Source organism: Gobio gobio (assembly GCF_949357685.1).
Source record: "Gobio gobio genome assembly, chromosome: 22".
Classification (NCBI taxonomy): domain Eukaryota; kingdom Metazoa; phylum Chordata; class Actinopteri; order Cypriniformes; family Gobionidae; genus Gobio; species Gobio gobio.
In genome coordinates this window covers 42,287,894-42,307,694 of record NC_137118.1, presented here as the reverse complement: position 1 = coordinate 42,307,694, position 19,801 = coordinate 42,287,894, and the positions used below count along the sequence as shown (strand labels likewise).

Below are 19,801 nucleotides of genomic sequence, written 5' to 3'. Positions count from 1 at the left end.
ACTGAAATATCTGAAACGTTTTTAATACTCATTTTCCGCAGAATAGATACACAATCCCAGCTGAGCTTTTTCACTCTCTCCTCTCTCCGACATCTCACTCACTCGTTTCATTTGCTCCGGATGAATATTGTTGCTGTTATAAGGCTTGAATTTCACCGTGGGATTGCACATATTGTGCAAAATTGTACTCATTCCTGCAGATCTTGTGCTCACACCCAAAGTGCGCACACATAAATCCACCTCTCAGTACTAAAATGAGTTATTTTCCACTGCTTATTGCATTATACACTCACCTAAAGGATTATTAGGAACACCTGTTAAATTTCTCATTAATGCAATTATCTAATCAACCAATCACATGGCAGTTGCTTCAATGCATTTAGGGGTGTGGTCCTGGTCAAGACAATCTCCTGAACTCCAAACGGAATGTCAGAATGGGAAAGAAAGATGATTTAAGCAATTTTGAGCGTGGCATGGTTGTTGGTGCCAGACGGGCCGGTCTGAGTATTTCACAATCTGCTCAGTTACTGGGATTTTCACACAACCATTTCTAGGGTTTACAAAGAATGGTGTGAAAAGGGAAAAACATCCAGTATGCGGCAGTCCTGTGGGCGAAAATGCCTTGTTGATGCTAGAGGTCAGAGGAGAATGGGCCGACTGATTCAAGCTGATAGAAGAGCAACTTTGACTGAAATAACCACTCGTTACAACCGAGGTATGCAGCAAAGCATTTGTGAAGCCACAACACGCACAACCTTGAGGCGGATGGGCTACAACAGCAGAAGACCCCACCGGGTACCACTCATCTCCACTACAAATAGGAAAAAGAGGCTACAATTTGCACAAGCTCACCAAAATTGAACAGTTGAAGACTGGAAAAATGTTGCCTGGTCTGATGAGTCTCGATTTCTGTTGAGACATTCAGATGGTAGAGTCAGAATTTGGCGTAAACAGAATGAGAACATGGATCCATCATGCCTTGTTACCACTGTGCAGGCTGCTGGTGGTGGTGTAATGGTGTGGGGGATGTTTTCTTGGCACACTTTAGGCCCCTTAGTGCCAATTGGGCATCGTTTAAATGCCACGGCCCACCTGAGCATTGTTTCTGACCATGTCCATCCCTTTATGACCACCATGTGCCCATCCTCTGATGGCTACTTCCAGCAGTATAATGCACCATGTCACAAAGCTCGAATCATTTCAAATTGGTTTCTTGAACATGACAATGAGTTCACTGTACTAAAATGGCCCCCACAGTCACCAGATCTCAACCCAATAGAGCATCTTTGGGATGTGGAGGAACGGGAGCTTTGTGTCCTGGATGTGCATCCCACAAATCTCCATCAACTGCAAGAGGCTATCCTATCAATATGGGCCAACATTTTTAAAGAATGCTTTCAGCACCTTGTTGAATCAATGCCACGTAGAATTAAGACAGTTCTGAAGGCGAAAGGGTCAAACACAGTATTAGTATGGTGTTCCTAATAATCCTTTAGGTGAGTGTACATTCAAATGCACACAACACGTAATTCACGTAAACAATCAGTTATGATTTAACTGAACATAAACAGTTGAGAAAGAAAGTGCATGTTAAACAGTATATTGGATCTGTGCTTCAGGTCTTAAAGTGACAGCAGCCTAATAAGCCTGCTGCCAAATTATGAGATAATATTAAATATATCTTTATGGTGGTTTTTCCCCCATGTTATCAATGTCAAAATTGTGTCCAGTAAAAAATGCTGAGTGGTTAGTAACTTTGGAAAATCACTAGCCACAGTGTCTGGTGAGCAAAAAAGTTAATTTCACAACCCTGGTCACATGATAATGACAACATGGTGAATGTTTGCTACATAGAACATACTTTTTTTAGCAGTCGCACAGTAAGCACTTATTCAAAACAAGTACCTACTCGAGTCGAGAGAGTATGCGATTTTGGAGTGACCCACCACTTTATTTTGCATTTTCCTTGGATGAGAATATTGTGATGTGTTCGTTTTACTGAAGAAAACTCAAGCCGATGGAGGCATTTCAGGGAGTTTTTCACGCTCACACAGCAACACACTAAAGAAAGACGAACATGTAAGAAAGCATAATAGGTCCTGTTTAATGCTCTTTCTACTTATTCATCTCTGTAGCTCTCGGACTGATCTGGTGCCTCCTCTCCCTGTTACCCGCACCGCAGACGTGCCCGGTTCCAGCTCGACCCCTGTGCAGGTCAGACGCCCACCTTCTTCATTACTGCAAAGGCCTACTTAATTATTTAACTAGTGAAAGTTTCATTTCTTATTTAAATATTAACCTTTTAAGGCCGGTTCACACCAAGAATGATTACTATAAAGATAACTAATTAGCATCCACACCAGCGGACAATATCCTTCTGTTTAAGCATGTCTGTCGCTTTAAATGCTCAAGCGCTTTAAAGTCAGGATGGATTCTGATTGGCTGTCAATGTTTTTATCATAGACCCTTCTCACAGACTGTGATGACGCGTTTTAACGGTCATCAATATCGTAAATCCTGCAACGTTTTTTGCATTTTCATAAAAAAAAATATATATATATATGTACATTTATAACACTAAAACTTAGTATTTTATTACTTTTGCATCAAATTACAAAAAACAAGTTAGTGCTGATGTAAGGGTGTTTCTAATACAGTGTCTATGGGAGTGATGGTTTCTCTCTTTTCACTGCCGTTATCAATCTCAATCTATTTTTTCCCTCTTTTTGAAAGTTTTGAAATGACTATTGTGGCGTTTTTCTTTTGCTATTTGAGCAAATGGGCACACAAAAAAAAATATTTAATGTATTCTCTCATTCACAGTTATAATATTTAACCAAACTATAACAACTTCCGCTCTGAGAAAAGCATCTATTTATCTAGTGGATAAAGTCATTCTGAAATTGATTCCAGCGATATTGTTTCTCTGTGCCCTTATCATTATAGCTAACAATTTTTAGATCTATATCTTTATCGTCTTCTTTATACTTATCATCCTTGGTGTGAACGGGCCTTTAGCGTCATAAAGACTATATTATTCTATAATTTCTGATGTTTCTTTGGGGTTTAAAAGACAATTAATATTCGGTTAAATCAATTTAACTGCACTGACTCTACAGTTCAACTAAATTTGAACTGAATTGAGATGAAGGATTTCTGAAGGATTATGTGACACTGAAGACTGGAGTAATGATTTTGAAAATTCAGCTTTGATCACAGAAATAAATTGCATATTAAATTATATTCAAATAGAAAACGGTTATTTTAAATTGTAATAATATTTCACAAAATTACTGTTTTTACTGTATATGTAATCAAATAAATGCAGCCTTGGTGAGCATAATGCTGCGTTCACACCAAACGCCAATAGAGCGTCAAAATCGCGTCTACTGCGTCTAGTTGGACGCTTGAACATTTTGAATCCGGCAAATTGGATGCGCATATATATCGAGCGTTTGAAGCTAAACAGCTGTGCGTTCAAGGTGCTCCAGGAGAAATATGTCATAAAACACCACTCTGCCTCTTTTCATTTTCATTAAAAAATATATATTAAACATTAATAGGGTAGCCCAAGACTGGTTTCCCACTGAAGCTAAGCAGGGCTGAGCCTGGTCTGTACCTGGATGGGAGACCAACTGGGAAAACTAGGAAGCTACTGGTAGAGGTGTTAGTGAGGCCAGTAGGGGGCGCTCACCCTGTGGTCTGTGTGGGTCCTAACAACCCAGTATAGGGATGGGGACACTATACTGTAATAAGCACCGCCTTCGGATGAGACGTCATTAAAAATCCCAGGATGTCCTTCGATAAAGAGTAGGGGTGTAACCCCAGCATCCTGGCCAAATTTGCCAATTGGCCCCTGTCTATCATTAGCCTGGTTTTACCAGACTCTCGTACATTTCATTTGTACATAGAGTCTGGCAAATCTCCATTGACAAGCGTTTACTTCCTTGAAGGCGGGTTCTCTGTTGAAGTTTAAAACTATTGGATTTGCCAAGAGTCACTCTGGATCTGCCTAACCAATCGCTAACGTTTGGTCGTGACGTATGTCACGCGCCGTTCGCCTTTGATTCTCACATTAACTGTGCACACCACCTCAGTGTCAGTGATAAAACCTTGTGCATTCGGATTGTGATTTATTCACGGTGGAGAGGAGAGTTTTGTGATCGGAGCGCGCTGCTCTCGTGGTGCATATCTCGTGCAATCATAACATGATTGTATGCTGTCAATAAAATGTCATATGCTTGGTATGATAAGAATAAATGCTGCCGTGAATAACAGCCCAATTCAAATGTTTACGTGCTTTTCTTCTTTTATTTTTTGAGCGGTGATGAAATATTTTGCTCTTGTAAACACTTGCCAGTATTTAAACTACCCCCTCACGGACTGCCGCGCATAAACATAACAAAACACAACTAAAAATCCAGGCCTGGTCCTCTCTCGTCCTTCACCGGTGTCGCACGTCCTTATATGCCTCCGCGCTCCCTCACGAGAGGACTCGAGACCGGTGTGTCTCAATCACGCACACCGGTGTCGCTCGCTAGTCCACCTCGCCACACTCCGGTTTTAACTTCTGGACATTCGTCAGCGCTGCCACACACTCGCATCTTTCACCGCCGCCATTACTGAACTACAACTCAAACTAGCGCACGACATTAACGTCATCGCTCTCAGCCACTCCCTCTGTTCGCTGATTGGACCGGTAAAAAATTTTTCGGGGGAAAACTAAGCATACACCGCAGTCCCAGACGTAGTACTGAAGGAAAATGAAAATTGAGCGGAAGTACGTAGGAGGGCGGAGCCAGGCTAGTCTATCATGGCCTCCTAATCATACCCATATATGATTGGCTTCATCACTCTGTCTCCTCTCCACCAATCAGCTGGTGTGTGGTGGGCATTCTGGCGCAATATTGCTGCTCGTATCGCGCAAGACGCTCAATATGCGTCAAATTCGCGCAAATGAGGCGGAATCGCTGCAGGACCTCCAGACGTGCGTTGCAGAGGCACGAGTGGTGCTTTTTGTGCATTCACACGTTTGAAGCGAATTCGCGTCTGACGCCCGAGTTGAACAATTTTAACTTTGGCGTCAATTCGCGCCGTGTTAACCAATCAGGAGCCTGCTTGTTGCTGTCACGTGGTAAAGTGACATGACGAGAAACCCCACATAATTTTAAAAACTATTGTCACGAAATGTAGTTTCCAGACTTTTTCAGGTGAGAATGTAGTTTAAAGCTCAAATCTGTGGTTTATTTATAAAGAGAGCCCGTTTTTGGAGTTGTGAGATCCAGACGATCACCAGGCGCTCAGCGCTCATTAACCCCGGCGAGAGCAGCCTTTCCTCGGCCAGTCCTTCTGACGTTTGCCGCTGGCTCGGATGTCTCTGTAGTGGTTAAACATGAGATAGAATTTGTCTTGTGTAGATCTAACGGATGATCTTTGGTTTCATGAATCTATAATTTGTTGTCTGCCAAATTGTTTTGACTGAGGGCAAAGAGAAGTTTCATAACTAAATTTTTTTAGGATATTTAAATATACATGCAGTGAAGATAGGTTGTGCGTTGCCTGGACCACATTTGTGTGGCTATTAATGTTTAATATATATTTTTAATGAAAATGAAAAGAGGCAGAGTGGTGTTTTATGACATAGGGCCTATTTCTCTTGGAGCGCCTTAACGTACATCTATTTCGCTTCAAACGCTCGATTTATACGCAAGTCCAATTCGCTGTGGACGTGCGAATCGATTCAAAATGTTCAAGCGACCAACTAGACCCGGTCGACACGATTTTGACACTCTATTCGCGTTTTGGTGTTGAGTTCTTTCAAAAACAATAAAAATATATATATTTTGACGGTCAAATGTAACCTGTGTCGTCTTTCTGTCGTTTAGCAGCATCTGATGTCTGATGTGTCTGTTTTTTGTTTTGCTCCTTTCAGAAGAAAAAAGGCTCCAAAGACACTCTCTCTGAGAGCTCTGAACAGGACACTAAAAGCACCGCTAAGGTTGTGAAGACCGTACACACATCTCGAGTGAAAACAGAAACGTGACCTCTTTTCAGTCGACGTGTCAGGGACGATGAAAAATCAAGCTCTGGTGGAGTCTGTATGGAAACACTGAAGTGATCCAGATACACGGACACCCTCAATGAAAATGTTCATCATAGTTCATGCCATAAATCAGTTTAATACTACAGTCAAATATATTTCTTCACTGGTCTAGAGTCTCCTGTGAACTTAGATTCATTTCCTACTGACAATCAAATGAAGGATGGTGGACCGTTGTATAGCTCACATGACTCTTTTGAACACATTTTCGTACAGTATTAAACGTCTGTGAGCTCAAGCAGCATGTGGGAATGGTGGTAAACAGTGCTTCGTATTATTGTTGTTGTTGTTCGTTGTGTCCTCAGATTTTAGAGCTGTAGGAAATGTTGCTGCTGTATTTCTATTTTTGTTTTTGCACAATAATGTAGACTCTCATTCCTGTATAAAAAAAATCACTGTAGCTAAACTGGAAGCTCAAATTCTTGAGTTTGAACAACTTCTTGTCAATAAAGGCATTCCATTACACTCGCCCTGGGGTTATTTTACCTGCATGTTGAAGTAACACACTGCAGCCAGTAGAGGGAGGCAAACAGCTTGGTGAAGATATCAAGCAGTTATGTAAATATATTAAATTAAGTGCAATATACACTGACTTCCTAATATTGTGGTGGCCCCCCTTTTGCTGCCAAAACAGCACTGACCCGTCGGGGCATGGACTCCACTAGACCCCTGATGTTAGCAGCAGATCCTTTAAGTTTAAGTCCTGCAAGTTGCGAGGTGGGGCCTCCATGGATCGGACTTGTTTGTTCAGCACATCCCACAGATGCTCGATTGGATTGAGATCTGGGGAATTTGGAGGCCAAGTCAACACCTCAAACTCGTTGCTGTGCTCCTCAAACCATTCCTGAACCATTTTTGCTTTGTGTCAGCCGCATTATCTGCTGAAAGAGCCACAGCCACCAGGTAATACAGTATCCATGAAAGGGTGTACATGATCTCTTCACGTGCATCAATGAGCCTTGGCCGCTCATGACCCTGTCGCCGGTTCACCACTGTTCCTTCCTTGGATCACTTTTGATAGATACTGACCACTGCAGACCGGGAACACCCCACAAGAGCTGCAGTTCTGGAGATGCTCTGACCCAGTCGTCTAGCCATCACAATTCGGTCTTTGTCAAACTCACTCAAATCCTTACGCTTGCCCATTTTTCCTGCTTCTAACACATCAACTTTGAGGACAAAATGTTCACTTGCTGCCTAATATATCCCACCCACTAACAGGTGCCGTGATGAAGAGATTATTCAGTGAATAATCAGTGTTATTCACTTCTCCTCTCAGTGGTCATAATGTTATGCCTCATCGGTGTATATAGTACAGGTAATAATTTTATTGGGGAAATACCATATATGCACAAGACAAATTAGCTATTTGCAGTGCTGGATTGTAACTGATTACATGTAATCCATCAGATTCCAAAAATTAAGTACTTGTAATTAGATTATATTACGTTTTAAAATTATCGTAATCGGACTACAGTTAGTCTATTTTTATTGATTACATAATTACACGTTATTCTCACATTGGCAGTAAATTATTCAGAATTCATTGATTCTCCCGACTACTATTCTTTTTTCCTTTCTAAAAAGTCTACTGCTAATGTTCAGGTTTGTGAAATTGTGAGTTTTCTCAACATTGAATATCTAATAAACTCCTGACAAACACATTCATTATTATTTGAATTATCACGGCAAGTCATTTAACTATGTATTACTGTGGCTTTTGTCTTTCACACACCATTCACTTCATGCAATACAGGGATTCCCCAAATTGTGTCAGCTGAACTTCTTTGACCCGATATATTTACTTGAATTACCTCTGAGACAGAACAAGCACAACATAAGCAAACAAGGAAGCTAGCAGCAGACCAACTGCAAAACTGAGTAAAGACATTTAGAGACAATTTTTTATAAAAACAGTTGAAACCCCATAAATACATTGAGTTGTATTGAGCCAATTTCATGTTTTGTGCTTTCCTGTAGCTCAAACAATAGAGCGTGGCGCTAGCCAAACGCCAAGGTCATGGGTTCGATTCCCAGGAAAGCAAGAACTGACAAAATGTAAATGCGTACCTTGAATGCAATGTAAGTCGCTTTGGATAAAAGCGTCTGCCACATGCATAAATGTAAATGTTTTGTTTAATTATAGCGACTGTTATCTATAAGCTGGTGTGCTCCAAAACAAAATTCACTTTTAGAAGATATAAGAGTTCAAAACTTACAGTCTCTTATTTCCGCCAATATGGATCAGTGATTTTGAAGACATCACTCTGCACTTCAGCTTCTCATCAGATTTTCTGTCCAATCAAATGCTCCCTAGAATCTGAAGCCCCGCCCCCTACATTGTAAACAGACGCTGAAGCTGCGGTTACTGTTTTCTACATGGTGAATGGCATATAGTGCACTATATAGGGGAAAGGGAACAACAGTGTAAATATGATTTCCATTAATTAAGTCTGAAGTCTGCTCCGGTCAAGAGACACGATAGCACAGAGCGGATCACATGCGCGAGTCAGCGCAGACCAAAAAATTGTATCGGATACATTTGAATTCTGCACAGAATGCTGTATTTTAAAGTGATATGGAGGACATTAGGAGGAAAAACGGTTAGAGATTAGAAGGAAACTGCGGCTTTACTGAGATCAACGGCTCTGGCTGAGCTGTGATATAAACGAAACGCTATTGGCTATTTTTAAAAAGGGGAGGGGCTGTTCGATATGTCCCGCCCCGTCTTCCTGTTTCGGTGGAAATGATGTCAACACATTGAATAATGCTGCACGTTTCAAGGCACTTTAGTGGGACTTTAAATGATCCTGGAAAAAAATAGTCACACTTGTATCGTTTGTGGTCAAAAATGACCGCATTGGAAAGGAATGGGAGACGAATTTCATCTGGCAGCTAATTTTTTGAGATATCAACCTCAAATTTGGACACAGCTCGTTTAGATTTATGGCTTTGATTTTCCTCACAGTTTTAGAGTAAAATGTGTTTTGGAAAATATATATTTCATATAAACATTTTAAATTGTATTTTTTTATTTAAATAAATGTGAGTTAACTTTTTTTTTTTACTTTTTGACTTCAGCAATAATGTTTTAAGTGTCTTCTTTAAAGAGGCCCATGCTCAAAAAGTGAATGAAAGGATTATAGCTACTGCATAAATATAGTTTAGTACCCTAAAATCCACCTGAAAAACCTTATTGAACTAAAATATAGTACAATCATTTCATTGAAATAATAAAAAATCGGTAATTTTTGAACGACACGCGAAAAATAAACAGCAAATAAAATAAACAATATTAAAAAAAAAAAAAAAACTGCTGGACAGATTGTGTCCACTGCAACTAGACAAAAGAGGTTGATTTGACATTCTGTGATGGGTGTGTGTGTGATCTGCGCATGCGCGTTTATCTTTCTCTCCCTCCTGACCTCCTCCCGGTTTTTGCGCTGCTGAACAACTTCTCTCGTGAAACCCGCTCAAATACAGCCATACAGATCCTGGCACACACATGAGGCATGGCAGCTATCTTCGGGAAGATCCAGATCGGCATTTATGTGGAGATCAAGCGCAGTGATGGTGAGTCACACCCAGCAGCAGCTCGTTTATCAGGCTGAGATGCAGTTTGTCGGTGCATCATCTTTGTTTAACCCAGTAAAGCCGTTTAACACAAGACAGCTGGTGCAAACGACGGGAGAGGATCGATATATGCGTATAAATACATATCCAATACCTTTCTGTCCTTGGCACGCCGTTGTGTTACCTGTTTTTGGGATGCATGCTCCTGCTAACCCGTTAGCGAATTTACTAATTCTACTATGGCGGAGGCTTGACTCATAAATATTAATGTTGTCCTCCTGACGTTGCTTGGTTACCTTTTTGGAGCGTCTAGGCGCAGAATCATAAGCCACGACGTCACCGCACCGATTTGCTGGCTGACAGGCGCTTAATCGCTAATGTGTGCCTCTCAGCCAATCAGATGAGCGTACTGGGGAAACGACACGTTACGTAATTAATATTCATAAGCCAAGCCTTCGCCATAGTACGTTCGTAAATTCGCAGTCTCTTAGCATCCTCCCTGAGGAAGACGCCCAGAGACATCGCCTGCAAATTCGTTTGTACTGCTGTTTTAGTTTATTTGTATTATGATTTTTTAGTTTATTGGCATTCCAGTTATTTATAAGTGTAAAATGCAGCCAATTTTTCTATCTCTGCAATGTACATGAAATAAAGCATTAACCTTTGGCCTAAATGTTAAAGCTGGTTAGTCCATAGCAAAGTTGTATGGAAAGCAAGTATGAACCCTACAGTTTGGTTGTTAGTTAAAGGCACAATATATATGATTTTTGGATTAAAACATCCAAAAACCACTAGAACAATGATATATATTTTGTTGACTTGTGTACTTGCATTATCCCAAATGTTTCCAAGAATGTTTAAATCCAGGGAAAAAAGCCATTTTAACCAGGACACGGACCGTGTCCGTGCGTCGCCTATCAATGACATCATACCTGCATTACCCTCGATTTCCGTTATTTTGTAGAAACCATGGAAACACCAGAGACGGTTTAATATATTATGTGTTTTATTAGACAGGTGAGCAACTGTTTGGATACATTCATCGGCAGAAAACAGTTGGTCTTATTGTTTAAAGGTCCTGTTCTTCGTGATCCCATTTTTCAAACTTTAGTTAGTGTGTAATGTTGCTGTTAGAGCATTTATAATACCTGTAAAATTATAAAGCTCAAAGTTCAATGCCAAGCGAGATATTTTATTTAACAGAAGTTTCCTTTCAAAGCCTACAGCGAACGGCCGGTTTGGACTATATCCTGGTATTTCCTGCTTTAATTACGTCAGTAGAGCAGTTTGTTGACTAACCTCCGCCCACAAGAACACGCGAAAAAGGGGGCGTGGTCTTGCTGCTCCCGCGTGGAGAATAGGAAGTGTTGCGTTCGGTTGCGTTTGTATAGTTTGTTTGTCGCCATGTCGTCGAGACGCTGTTATTTTCATCCCGGAGTCAAGTCACCTTTGTTTGGCTTTCCCAGGGACGCTGTACTTAGAGATCATTGAGCGCATGCATCCCCGTTATGGTAAGAGGCGTGACCTTTCCGGGAACGTGCGCTCTGCGTGCGCTAAGCTGCTGTCGAATCACAACACGGGAACCGCTGGCACAATCAGAACTCGTTACGTGTTTCTGAAGGAGGGACTTCATAGAACAGGGAAATCTTTCAAGCCGTTTTTAGGACAGTGAAAACAGCGGTATACAGATAAGTAAATTGTGTGAAAAATACTGTTTTTTTACACGCGAAACATGAACACATGTTATATTGCACACTGTAAACACAATCAAAGCTTCAAAAAACACGAAAAACGGGACCTTTAAATCTTGTTTTCTTGATTTACCGCGAGTACCATGTTTTAGCATGCCTAATATCGATCTAGCGCTCTGCAGTGTGCAACAAAGTGTCTCATAGTAGCCGCCGAGGTAACGCACAGAGTATATAACATAACTTTCAACACACTCAGATGTATCTAATATGATAAAACAGCGTTTCGTTAACCCACATACGCATGAGTGGAAGAAGCGGAAGCAGTCGTCTGCGACATAATAAAAGCTCCGCGAAATCCAGGCGTCATCAAGTTACGCCTTTGTTTTGAATAAGCGACCTCTAACGGCGAAAAAATACATATTGTGACTTTAATGTTATTCTACAACTTTTATCTTCCTGAAGTCTATTATTTACTAATTCTTCAAGTAATCATGTATAATATTAGACTGGGTAAACCCAGCCTGATCTTCCGGCGATTTGATTTCGCCCTTCAACTCAGTCTGGAAACCTGTACATTCATTTCTACTGCTTCTGTTACACTTTTGCGGGAACCAATCACAGACTGGCTTATCCACCTGGCACGCTATTGGCGGGTTTAACACGATGACGGATAGAGAAGCGATGTGTCGTTGCCCGTTGATCACGCCTCTTGTGGTCTGATTGGTTGAAGGACTAATTGATTGCGTACAGTGTCATTTGAATAATGCTCGTCTGTTGTGCAGTAGAAAGTACAGAGCAGACTCCACAGACCAATGTTCAATCTTAAATTGAGCTTGGTCTGGTGATAGCCAGACAAGTATAATATGCAATCAGCTGGTCATTATCACAAAACAAACCCCTTCAGGATGATGTTATTTATTTTCCGATAATAACTGACTGGATATACATGATTTCTTTCATAACTTTTGTGCCCATTATTTTCCTCCAGTCAGACCTTTCAGAAACTCATAATCGTATAAATCGTTACAAACTGTACTGTTATGATTGACTGGAATATTTGATTGTGATCACCTGAACTTTCCATTGATGTAGCTCCTTTATTAATGGGGTTTGAGTGTTATCATCAGGCTGCAGATCTTACTTTGCAGTAAACCATTGTTTTGTTATCTATTTCAGGCAGAATACACCAGGCCATGGTGACGTCACTGAATGAAGACAATGACAGTGTGACTGTGGAGTGGATTGAAAACGGAGACACAAAAGGGAAAGAGGTGATGTCTAATATTCATTTCATTAATTTACTGTCCATCATATTGGCATAATGCTCTAAAGACAAGGCTTGTATGATTCCAGCCGAGTCATCATTCTTGCTTTCATGAGCCTTATGTTTTTAAGCTGGCTGTGTAATGTTGATGTGTCAGGATTAGGGTTGGGTATCGTTTGGGTTTTTTTCGATTCCGGTGCCGAACCGATACTTTTAAAACGGTTCCGGTGCCTAAACGGTGCCTGAACCGATACTTTTTTTTTTTTTAAAGGCCACCAAACGAGGTGGATGACATTAAATGGCTTTTTATTGATTTATTTATTATTTAAATTGAACCATTTATTAAAAGTTTAATGTATACTTAAATGTATGAATATAAATAAATACAAAACACAATTTACTTATTTACAAATTATAATTGACATATTTACAAATTCACAGTAAAACCTAAGCCACCCAACTACAACAAGCCTAATATAACTCTAAACAGTTACAGTAATAACAGCAGTCGTCTGTATTCTTGCTCTGCTACAAACCAGCTTCGAGCTTCAGCTTTATTTTGAAATATGATCATATTCTCTGGCTAAATATTTTTGAACGCATCGCCTTAATGTTTCCATGGTGACGCGTCATGTTTCTCACATGACACACAGCAGCCGCAATAGCGCTGACAGCTCAGCTGTATCGGGTTTATTTCGTTTTTTCTTTTTATTCAAAATATTCACAAACTTCTTAACTGTGTCACAAACTATTTGATGTTCAAATGTGTGAGTGAATGTGTGTTAGTTGATCTATAAAGCGCAATGGGCGGCGCCATGTTAGTTTGCGCCTCAGAATCGGATCTGTCATATTTACAACACTTGAGTTCATTCTCGTCTCACGAAATACATGAAAGTAAGTGACCAGTGAACTGGAAGAAGAATAGCGTAAACTATATAGTTACTGTATAATGTGCATGTATCTGATGTGAATAAAACACGTAACGTTAGTCAAATTATAACCGTCTGAAAGGATTGTCATTGCCGCTTTCATAGACATCAGTGTGTGTTTTTTGCTAGTAGCCTACTTATGAACATTTAAATGTCTGAAACCTGAAATAAACATGATGTCGTTGAAAACACTGAATAGTTGTCATGAGTTGTGATGTGACCAGCGCTGAGCGTCTGTCTCTGGCTCAGCCAAAGCGCGAAAGCACGTTTGAATTTTGGCACCGAAATGAGGAACCGAAATCTGCGTTCTGATTCGGTCCGTTACATACCGGTTATATAAGTACCGGTGCCATATTGGAACCGGATTTCGGTACCCAACCCTAGTCAGGATCGAAGGAGATTTATTCTAAAGCAGCTTTTGTACGTCTGCCTTAAAGGGATAGTTCACCCAAAAATGAAAATTACCCCATGATTTACCCACCCTCAAGCCATCCTAGGTGTATACGACATTCTTCTTTCTGATGAACACAATCAGCGTTATATAAAAATATATCCTGGCTAACCAAGCATTATAATGGCAGTGAATGGGAGCCCAACATTTGAAGCTCAAAAAAGTGCATCCATCCATAATAAACGTACTCCACACGGCTCCAGGGGGTTAATAAAGGCTTTCTGAAGCGAATCGATGGGTTTGTGTAAGAAAATATCCATATTTGAAACTTTATAAAGTAAAATATCTAGCGTCCGCCAGACCGCATTCCGTATTCAACTTACGGAAAAAGCGTAACTTATGCTACGTAGCGTAAGCGCTTTGAACTGTGAGAGGCGTTAAGGCCTGTACACACCGGAACGATTATCGTGTGCGCTTATTGCCAGCGTTTTTCATGACGTTTTTCGGCGCGTCTTGAGTGTTCACACCCAATCGATTTTCACTGGCGATGCAGCGAGTGAACGTGCACATTCAGTAGATGGCGCTCCCGGTACACAAGGTGGTGCTGCGGCACTTTACGCTTCTGACACTCGCTTGTCACACAGAAGAAGAGAGACAGTATTTACATGCTTGCCAAAACCATCGACATATGTCTATGGCCAAAACCATTCACACACTTTGCTAACAAGCAGCATTAGCAGCTCATCTTCTTCTATGTCTACATACTACTTCTTCGTCATATCAATGTGTGCTTGGCAAGTAGGGCTGTAATCAACCAAAGAAAATCTTGGTCAACTGAAGTCCTGAATTTTTGACAAAAAATCGACTAAAAATTACGTTAGGAAAAAAAAAAAAGCGTTAAATTGATAAACGTTAAATTGATTAGCTGCGCACTGTGCGCAGTACTTGGTAGCCTTGTTGTCTGCCTAAATTAATTATAAATAAACATAAAAAACTAGTAGGCTATTTGCAGTATATTAAATCGTTTTTGACCTGATTATTTTGGACTCGTCTGACACACGAGTCTGTCGGCTCTGACAGTGTTGCATCACGTGCACCTGCACAATTTCATAGCCTATGACTTCTGAAAATATAGTACTATGTTGTCAACTAGTGATATCATCACAAGAACTTTTGAGGAATATGCAACATAATTTAGACAATTGTTTTTCGTGATATGTATTATAATAACTGACAGACACTATCATTTCAGCCGCTCTGTGCAGCTCGAACATAGGATCAGCTCAGCTTCGCGGCTGAGACACGAATAGACTATTAACTTTTACTCTTAAACACAAAAGGCACGTCGACTTTAATAAAAAAGGAATATTTATTAAACAAGCCGGATCAAGAGCGGAAAAAACGCTCTCACAATTAAATAAATAATATACAGCAAACTAGCCTTCTTCAATCTGTCTCTCTTCTCCAGTGGGTTGGGCTAATCCAAAAGAAGTGAAAACAAGGGGGGTGTTCTGAAGACAGACTGTTACCTGTGAAACAGGGCTGCTCTGAAAACACCCCCATTAGCAATTAGTGCTTTCCACCTGATGAAATGAACGCAGACAAACTGACAGTACAGATCCACTTTTGTGGCACGACTGAAGTGTTACAACATGTGTATGTTGATGGGCGTTCCTCAAGTTTACCGCTATGGGCGTGCGTTTGGGCCAGCGGGGAATGAAAAACAAAGGACCAGCGAGAGACTTGTGCACACCCATAGTGGTAAACTTGAGGAACGCCCATCAACATACACATGAGGGGAAGCGTCACAACATCACGCTTCAGTTGTGCCGCAAAAGTGGATCTGTACTGTCATGAAATGGACGCGGTGCGGCAAAACGAATGAAATGAACGTGGCAAAAATCAGAAATTGGTCGAGCCAGAACGTATATTCAATTCAATTCAAATTTATTTGTATAGCGCTTTTCACAATACACATTGTTTCAAAGCAGCTTTACAGAGAGTGCATTTCATAAATGTACATTGAAAAATGTTAGAAAGAGAATGTTAAAGAAAAATGTTAGAATAAGTTAATCAATCATGTATTATTTTAGGCCATAACAACGCTGGCGTTGAGTCGTCTCTTCACAGGCGTCGAGTCGTCTCTTCACAGGTGTTGGGGCATCTGAAGTCTCCATGAGAGGCTGGATACAAACTGGAGCTGACGAACTAGTTACCTCGGGACTAGTGTCCCGAGATAACAACAGAAAAGCAGATGGGAAATAATTAGCGTAGCTGCTGTTCTGAATACTAATGCTTTTGATCCGATTTAACTGTAGTATAAAACATATTCATAATGTGAATGCTTGGCTAAAGAGATGCGTCTTTAATCTAGTTTTAAACTGAGACAGCAAGTCTGAACCTCGAACAATATCAGGAAGACTATTCCAGAGTTTAGGAGCTAAATGTGAAAATGCCCTCCCTCCTTTAGTGGACTTAGATATCCTAGGAATGACCAGAAGCCTCGAGTTTAGTGATCTTAAAGAGCGCGATGGATTGTAGGGCGATAGAAGATCCGTTAAATACACTGGAGCTAAACCATTTAGGGCTTTATAGGTCAGTAGCAATAATTTGTAATTGATACGGAACTTAATAGGTAACCAGTGTAGAGATGATAGAATTGGTGTTATATGATCATATTTTCTTGACCTAGTAAGAACTCTAGCAGCTGCGTTTTGGACTAACTGTAGCTTGTTTATTGATGATGCAGGACAACCAGCTAATAAAGCATTACAGTAATCTAGTCTCGAGGTCATGAATGCATGAACTAACTTTTCTGCATCAGAAATAGATAGCATGTTACGTAGCTTAGCAATGTTTCTAAGGTGGAAAAATGCCGTTCTTGTAACATATGAAATATGATTTTCGAAAGACAAGTTGCGGTCTAATATAACACCCATGTCTTTTACTGTAGTGGATAAAGTGACAGGACATCCTTCCAAGTTAAAGTTGTATTGTGAGAGGTTTTGTGGGCAGTTTTTTGGACCAATAAGTAATACCTCCGTTTTATCTGAATTTAATAGCAGAAAATTACACGTCATCCAGTGTTTAATATCTTCAACACACGCTGTCAGTTTAGATAATTTAGTGTTTTCATCTGGTCGTGATGAAATATATAATTGAGTGTCATCGGCATAACAGTGGAAATTAATTCCATGTTTTCTTATAATATTACCAAGTGGCAGCATAAATATTGAGAATAGCAGAGGGCCTAGCACGGATCCTTGCGGCACCCCATAGTCTACTGACGTTATCTTTGATTTTTCCCCATTTAGACAGACAAAATGGTAGCGGTCTGATAAATACGATCTAAACCAGTTTAATGCCTGTCCCTGAACACCAGTGTAATTTTGAAGTCGATCTAATAGTATTTTATGATCTATAGTATCGAACGCAGCACTAAGATCAAGTAGAACTAGTATTGAGATACAGCCTTGGTCAGAAGCTAGAAGTAAATCATTTGTGATTTTAACGAGCGTGGTTTCTGTGCTGTGATGCGGCCTGAATCCTGATTGAAATTTTTCATAGATATCATTTTCTTGCAAGAAAGAGCACAATTGAGCGGACACAACTTTTTCTAGTATTTTAGACATGAATGGAAGATTTGAAATTGGTCTGTAATTTGCTAGGTTATTATGATCTAATTGTGGCTTCTTAATGAGAGGTTTTATGACTGCCAACTTGAATATTCTTGAAACATGACCTAAAGATAAAGACGAGTTAATAATATTGAGAAGATGCTCTTCCACTACAGGTAACAACTCTTTCAGTAGTTTAGTGGGTATTGGATCTAATAAACATGTTGTTGGTTTAGATGCAATGATAAGTTTATTTAGCTCTTCCTGTCCTATAGTTGTAAAGCGGTGTAGTAGTTCTTGAGGGGCGATAATTGCGGTTGAATCATAAGACATCATTAAAGATTGTACATTTACAATTTTGTTTCTGATGCTTTCTATTTTCTCAGTGAAGAAATTCATAAAATCATTACTACTAAACTGTAACGGAATATTTTGTTCAGGCGATGCTTGTTTATTTGTTAGTCTAGCCATAGTGTTAAATAAAAACCTTGGATTATTTTGGTTATTTTCTATTAGTTAGCGGAGATGCTCAGCCTTGGCTGCTTTTAGGGCTTTTTTATAACGTGACATACTATCTTTCCACGCGATTCTAAAGACCTCTAAATTAGTTTGTTTCCATTTACGCTCTAAGTTACGAGTTTCTCTCTTGATAACATGTGTAGTACTGTTGTACCATGGTGCTTTAGTTTTCTCTCTAACCTTTTTTAATCTAATTGGTGCAACAATTTCTAATGTACTAGAGAAAATGGTGCTCATTCTGCTAGTCATTTCCTCTAGTTCATCTGTTTGTTTGGGTTCACTTAGCAGCTGAGACAGATCAGGTAAGGTATTTGAGAATCTATCTATAGTGGTTGGAAGGATTGTTCTGCCTGGTCGATAACGTGGCGAAACATGACAGATTTCAGCAGTACGCAGTATGCAAGTTACCATGTAATGGTCAGTGACATCATCACTTTGCGGTATAATATCTATATCGGTTGGGTTGGTTCCATGTGATATAATTAAATCTAGTGTGTGATTAAGACGATGAGTGGGACCAGTGACGTTTTGCTTGACCCCAAAGGAATTTAATAGATCTGTAAACGCAGCCCCTAACGCATCATTTGTGTTATCTACATGTATGTTAAAATCTCCAACAATTAATGCTTTATCGACGTTGACCAATAGATCTGAGAGAAGTGGCATATAGACTAATAATCGACTAATAATCGACTGGGAGATTACAGCCATATCGGCAAGACCGTTTTGTGCTTGTGCACCACCAAGTCGTGTTTTACTGTCACTTCAGCAGCTCCAGGCACGTGAACAAAAGCACTGATCTCATTGGTCGGCCAGTTTTTAACGCGCCGCGTCAAAATAAAAAAATTAACCCAAGGCGTTTTTTTTAAATGACGCTTTTACGCCTGCCTTTTTGCGTGTTGGTGTGCACACTCACATTGGCGCCTTTTGTTTAGTCATGAGGCGTTAAACGTCGGCGATAAACACGTGTGGAAATCATCCCGGTGTGAACAGGCCTTTACACTTTTTCTGTAAATTGAAAACGGAAGGCAGTCTGTCTAATTCTTTAAATTTTTGATTGAACTATCCCTTTAAATCGCTTCCAGGTTTATCAGCAGTAAATGCTGTGCATTAATGTGTGCATAAAATACAAAGACAGATATTTTATTCCTCACATGTTGCTCTTTAATAATTTAGGAGAATTAATAGAGGTTAAGGCCCAGTTTCACAGACAGGGCTTAGATTAAGCCAGGATTAGGCCTTAGTTCAATTGGGGCATTTAAGTAGATTTTATAAACGTGCCTTAGAAAAAAACATTACTGGTGTGCATCTTGAGACAAATCAATGGCACTGACATATTTTAAGATATGTCAGTGCAAGTTGCTTTCAGTTAAAACAGCTCAAACATGCATTTTAGTCTGAGACTAGTTTAAGCCTTGTCTGAAACACATTTATTTCTCTTTAAAATCGGGAGAGTATAGTGTTTCTAACTCACTTTTGGCATGTCTGGATGAGGTTAAGAGCTGGATGGCTCACAATTTGATTCAGTTAAACCGAGGAAAAACTGAGATTATGATATTCAGGCCCATCAGAGGATGCTCAGATGTTGGTCAGTCTATTGTCATGACCAAATAAGCAATCGAATTGTGTTTGACGTAGAATGGAAATTCGACAAGCAGATCAATGCTGTGGTTATTTTGTCTCTTTTGGATTACTGTAACGTTCTGTATCTGTATGA

General features: G+C 40.0%; 2 protein-coding genes across 4 annotated transcripts in view; both read left to right on the top strand.

Moving 5' to 3' along the window:
• epb41l4a (erythrocyte membrane protein band 4.1 like 4A) overlaps positions 1 to 6,565 on the top strand; it is a 103,078-nt gene extending 96,513 nt beyond the window's left edge. Inside the window, exons 22-23 of the mRNA XM_079805012.1 lie at positions 2,136 to 2,214; positions 5,933 to 6,565. Of these exons, the coding sequence (XP_079661138.1) occupies positions 2,136 to 2,214; positions 5,933 to 6,043 (190 nt within the window). The 3' untranslated portion in view covers positions 6,044 to 6,565. The remainder of the gene's footprint in view (positions 1 to 2,135; positions 2,215 to 5,932) is intronic.
• Positions 6,566 to 9,469: 2,904 nt separating this feature from the next.
• The window catches only part of LOC307119025 (kinesin-like protein KIF2A), a 35,171-nt gene continuing 24,839 nt past the window's right edge, over positions 9,470 to 19,801 (top strand). The window contains exons 1-2 of one of the 3 annotated variants that reach the window (XM_079805008.1): positions 9,470 to 9,673; positions 12,541 to 12,635. In XM_079805008.1, coding sequence (XP_079661134.1) covers positions 9,613 to 9,673; positions 12,541 to 12,635 — 156 coding nt within the window. In that variant the 5' untranslated portion in view covers positions 9,470 to 9,612. The remainder of the gene's footprint in view (positions 9,674 to 12,540; positions 12,636 to 19,801) is intronic. The other 2 variants (XM_079805010.1, XM_079805009.1) reach the window with 2 other exon arrangements.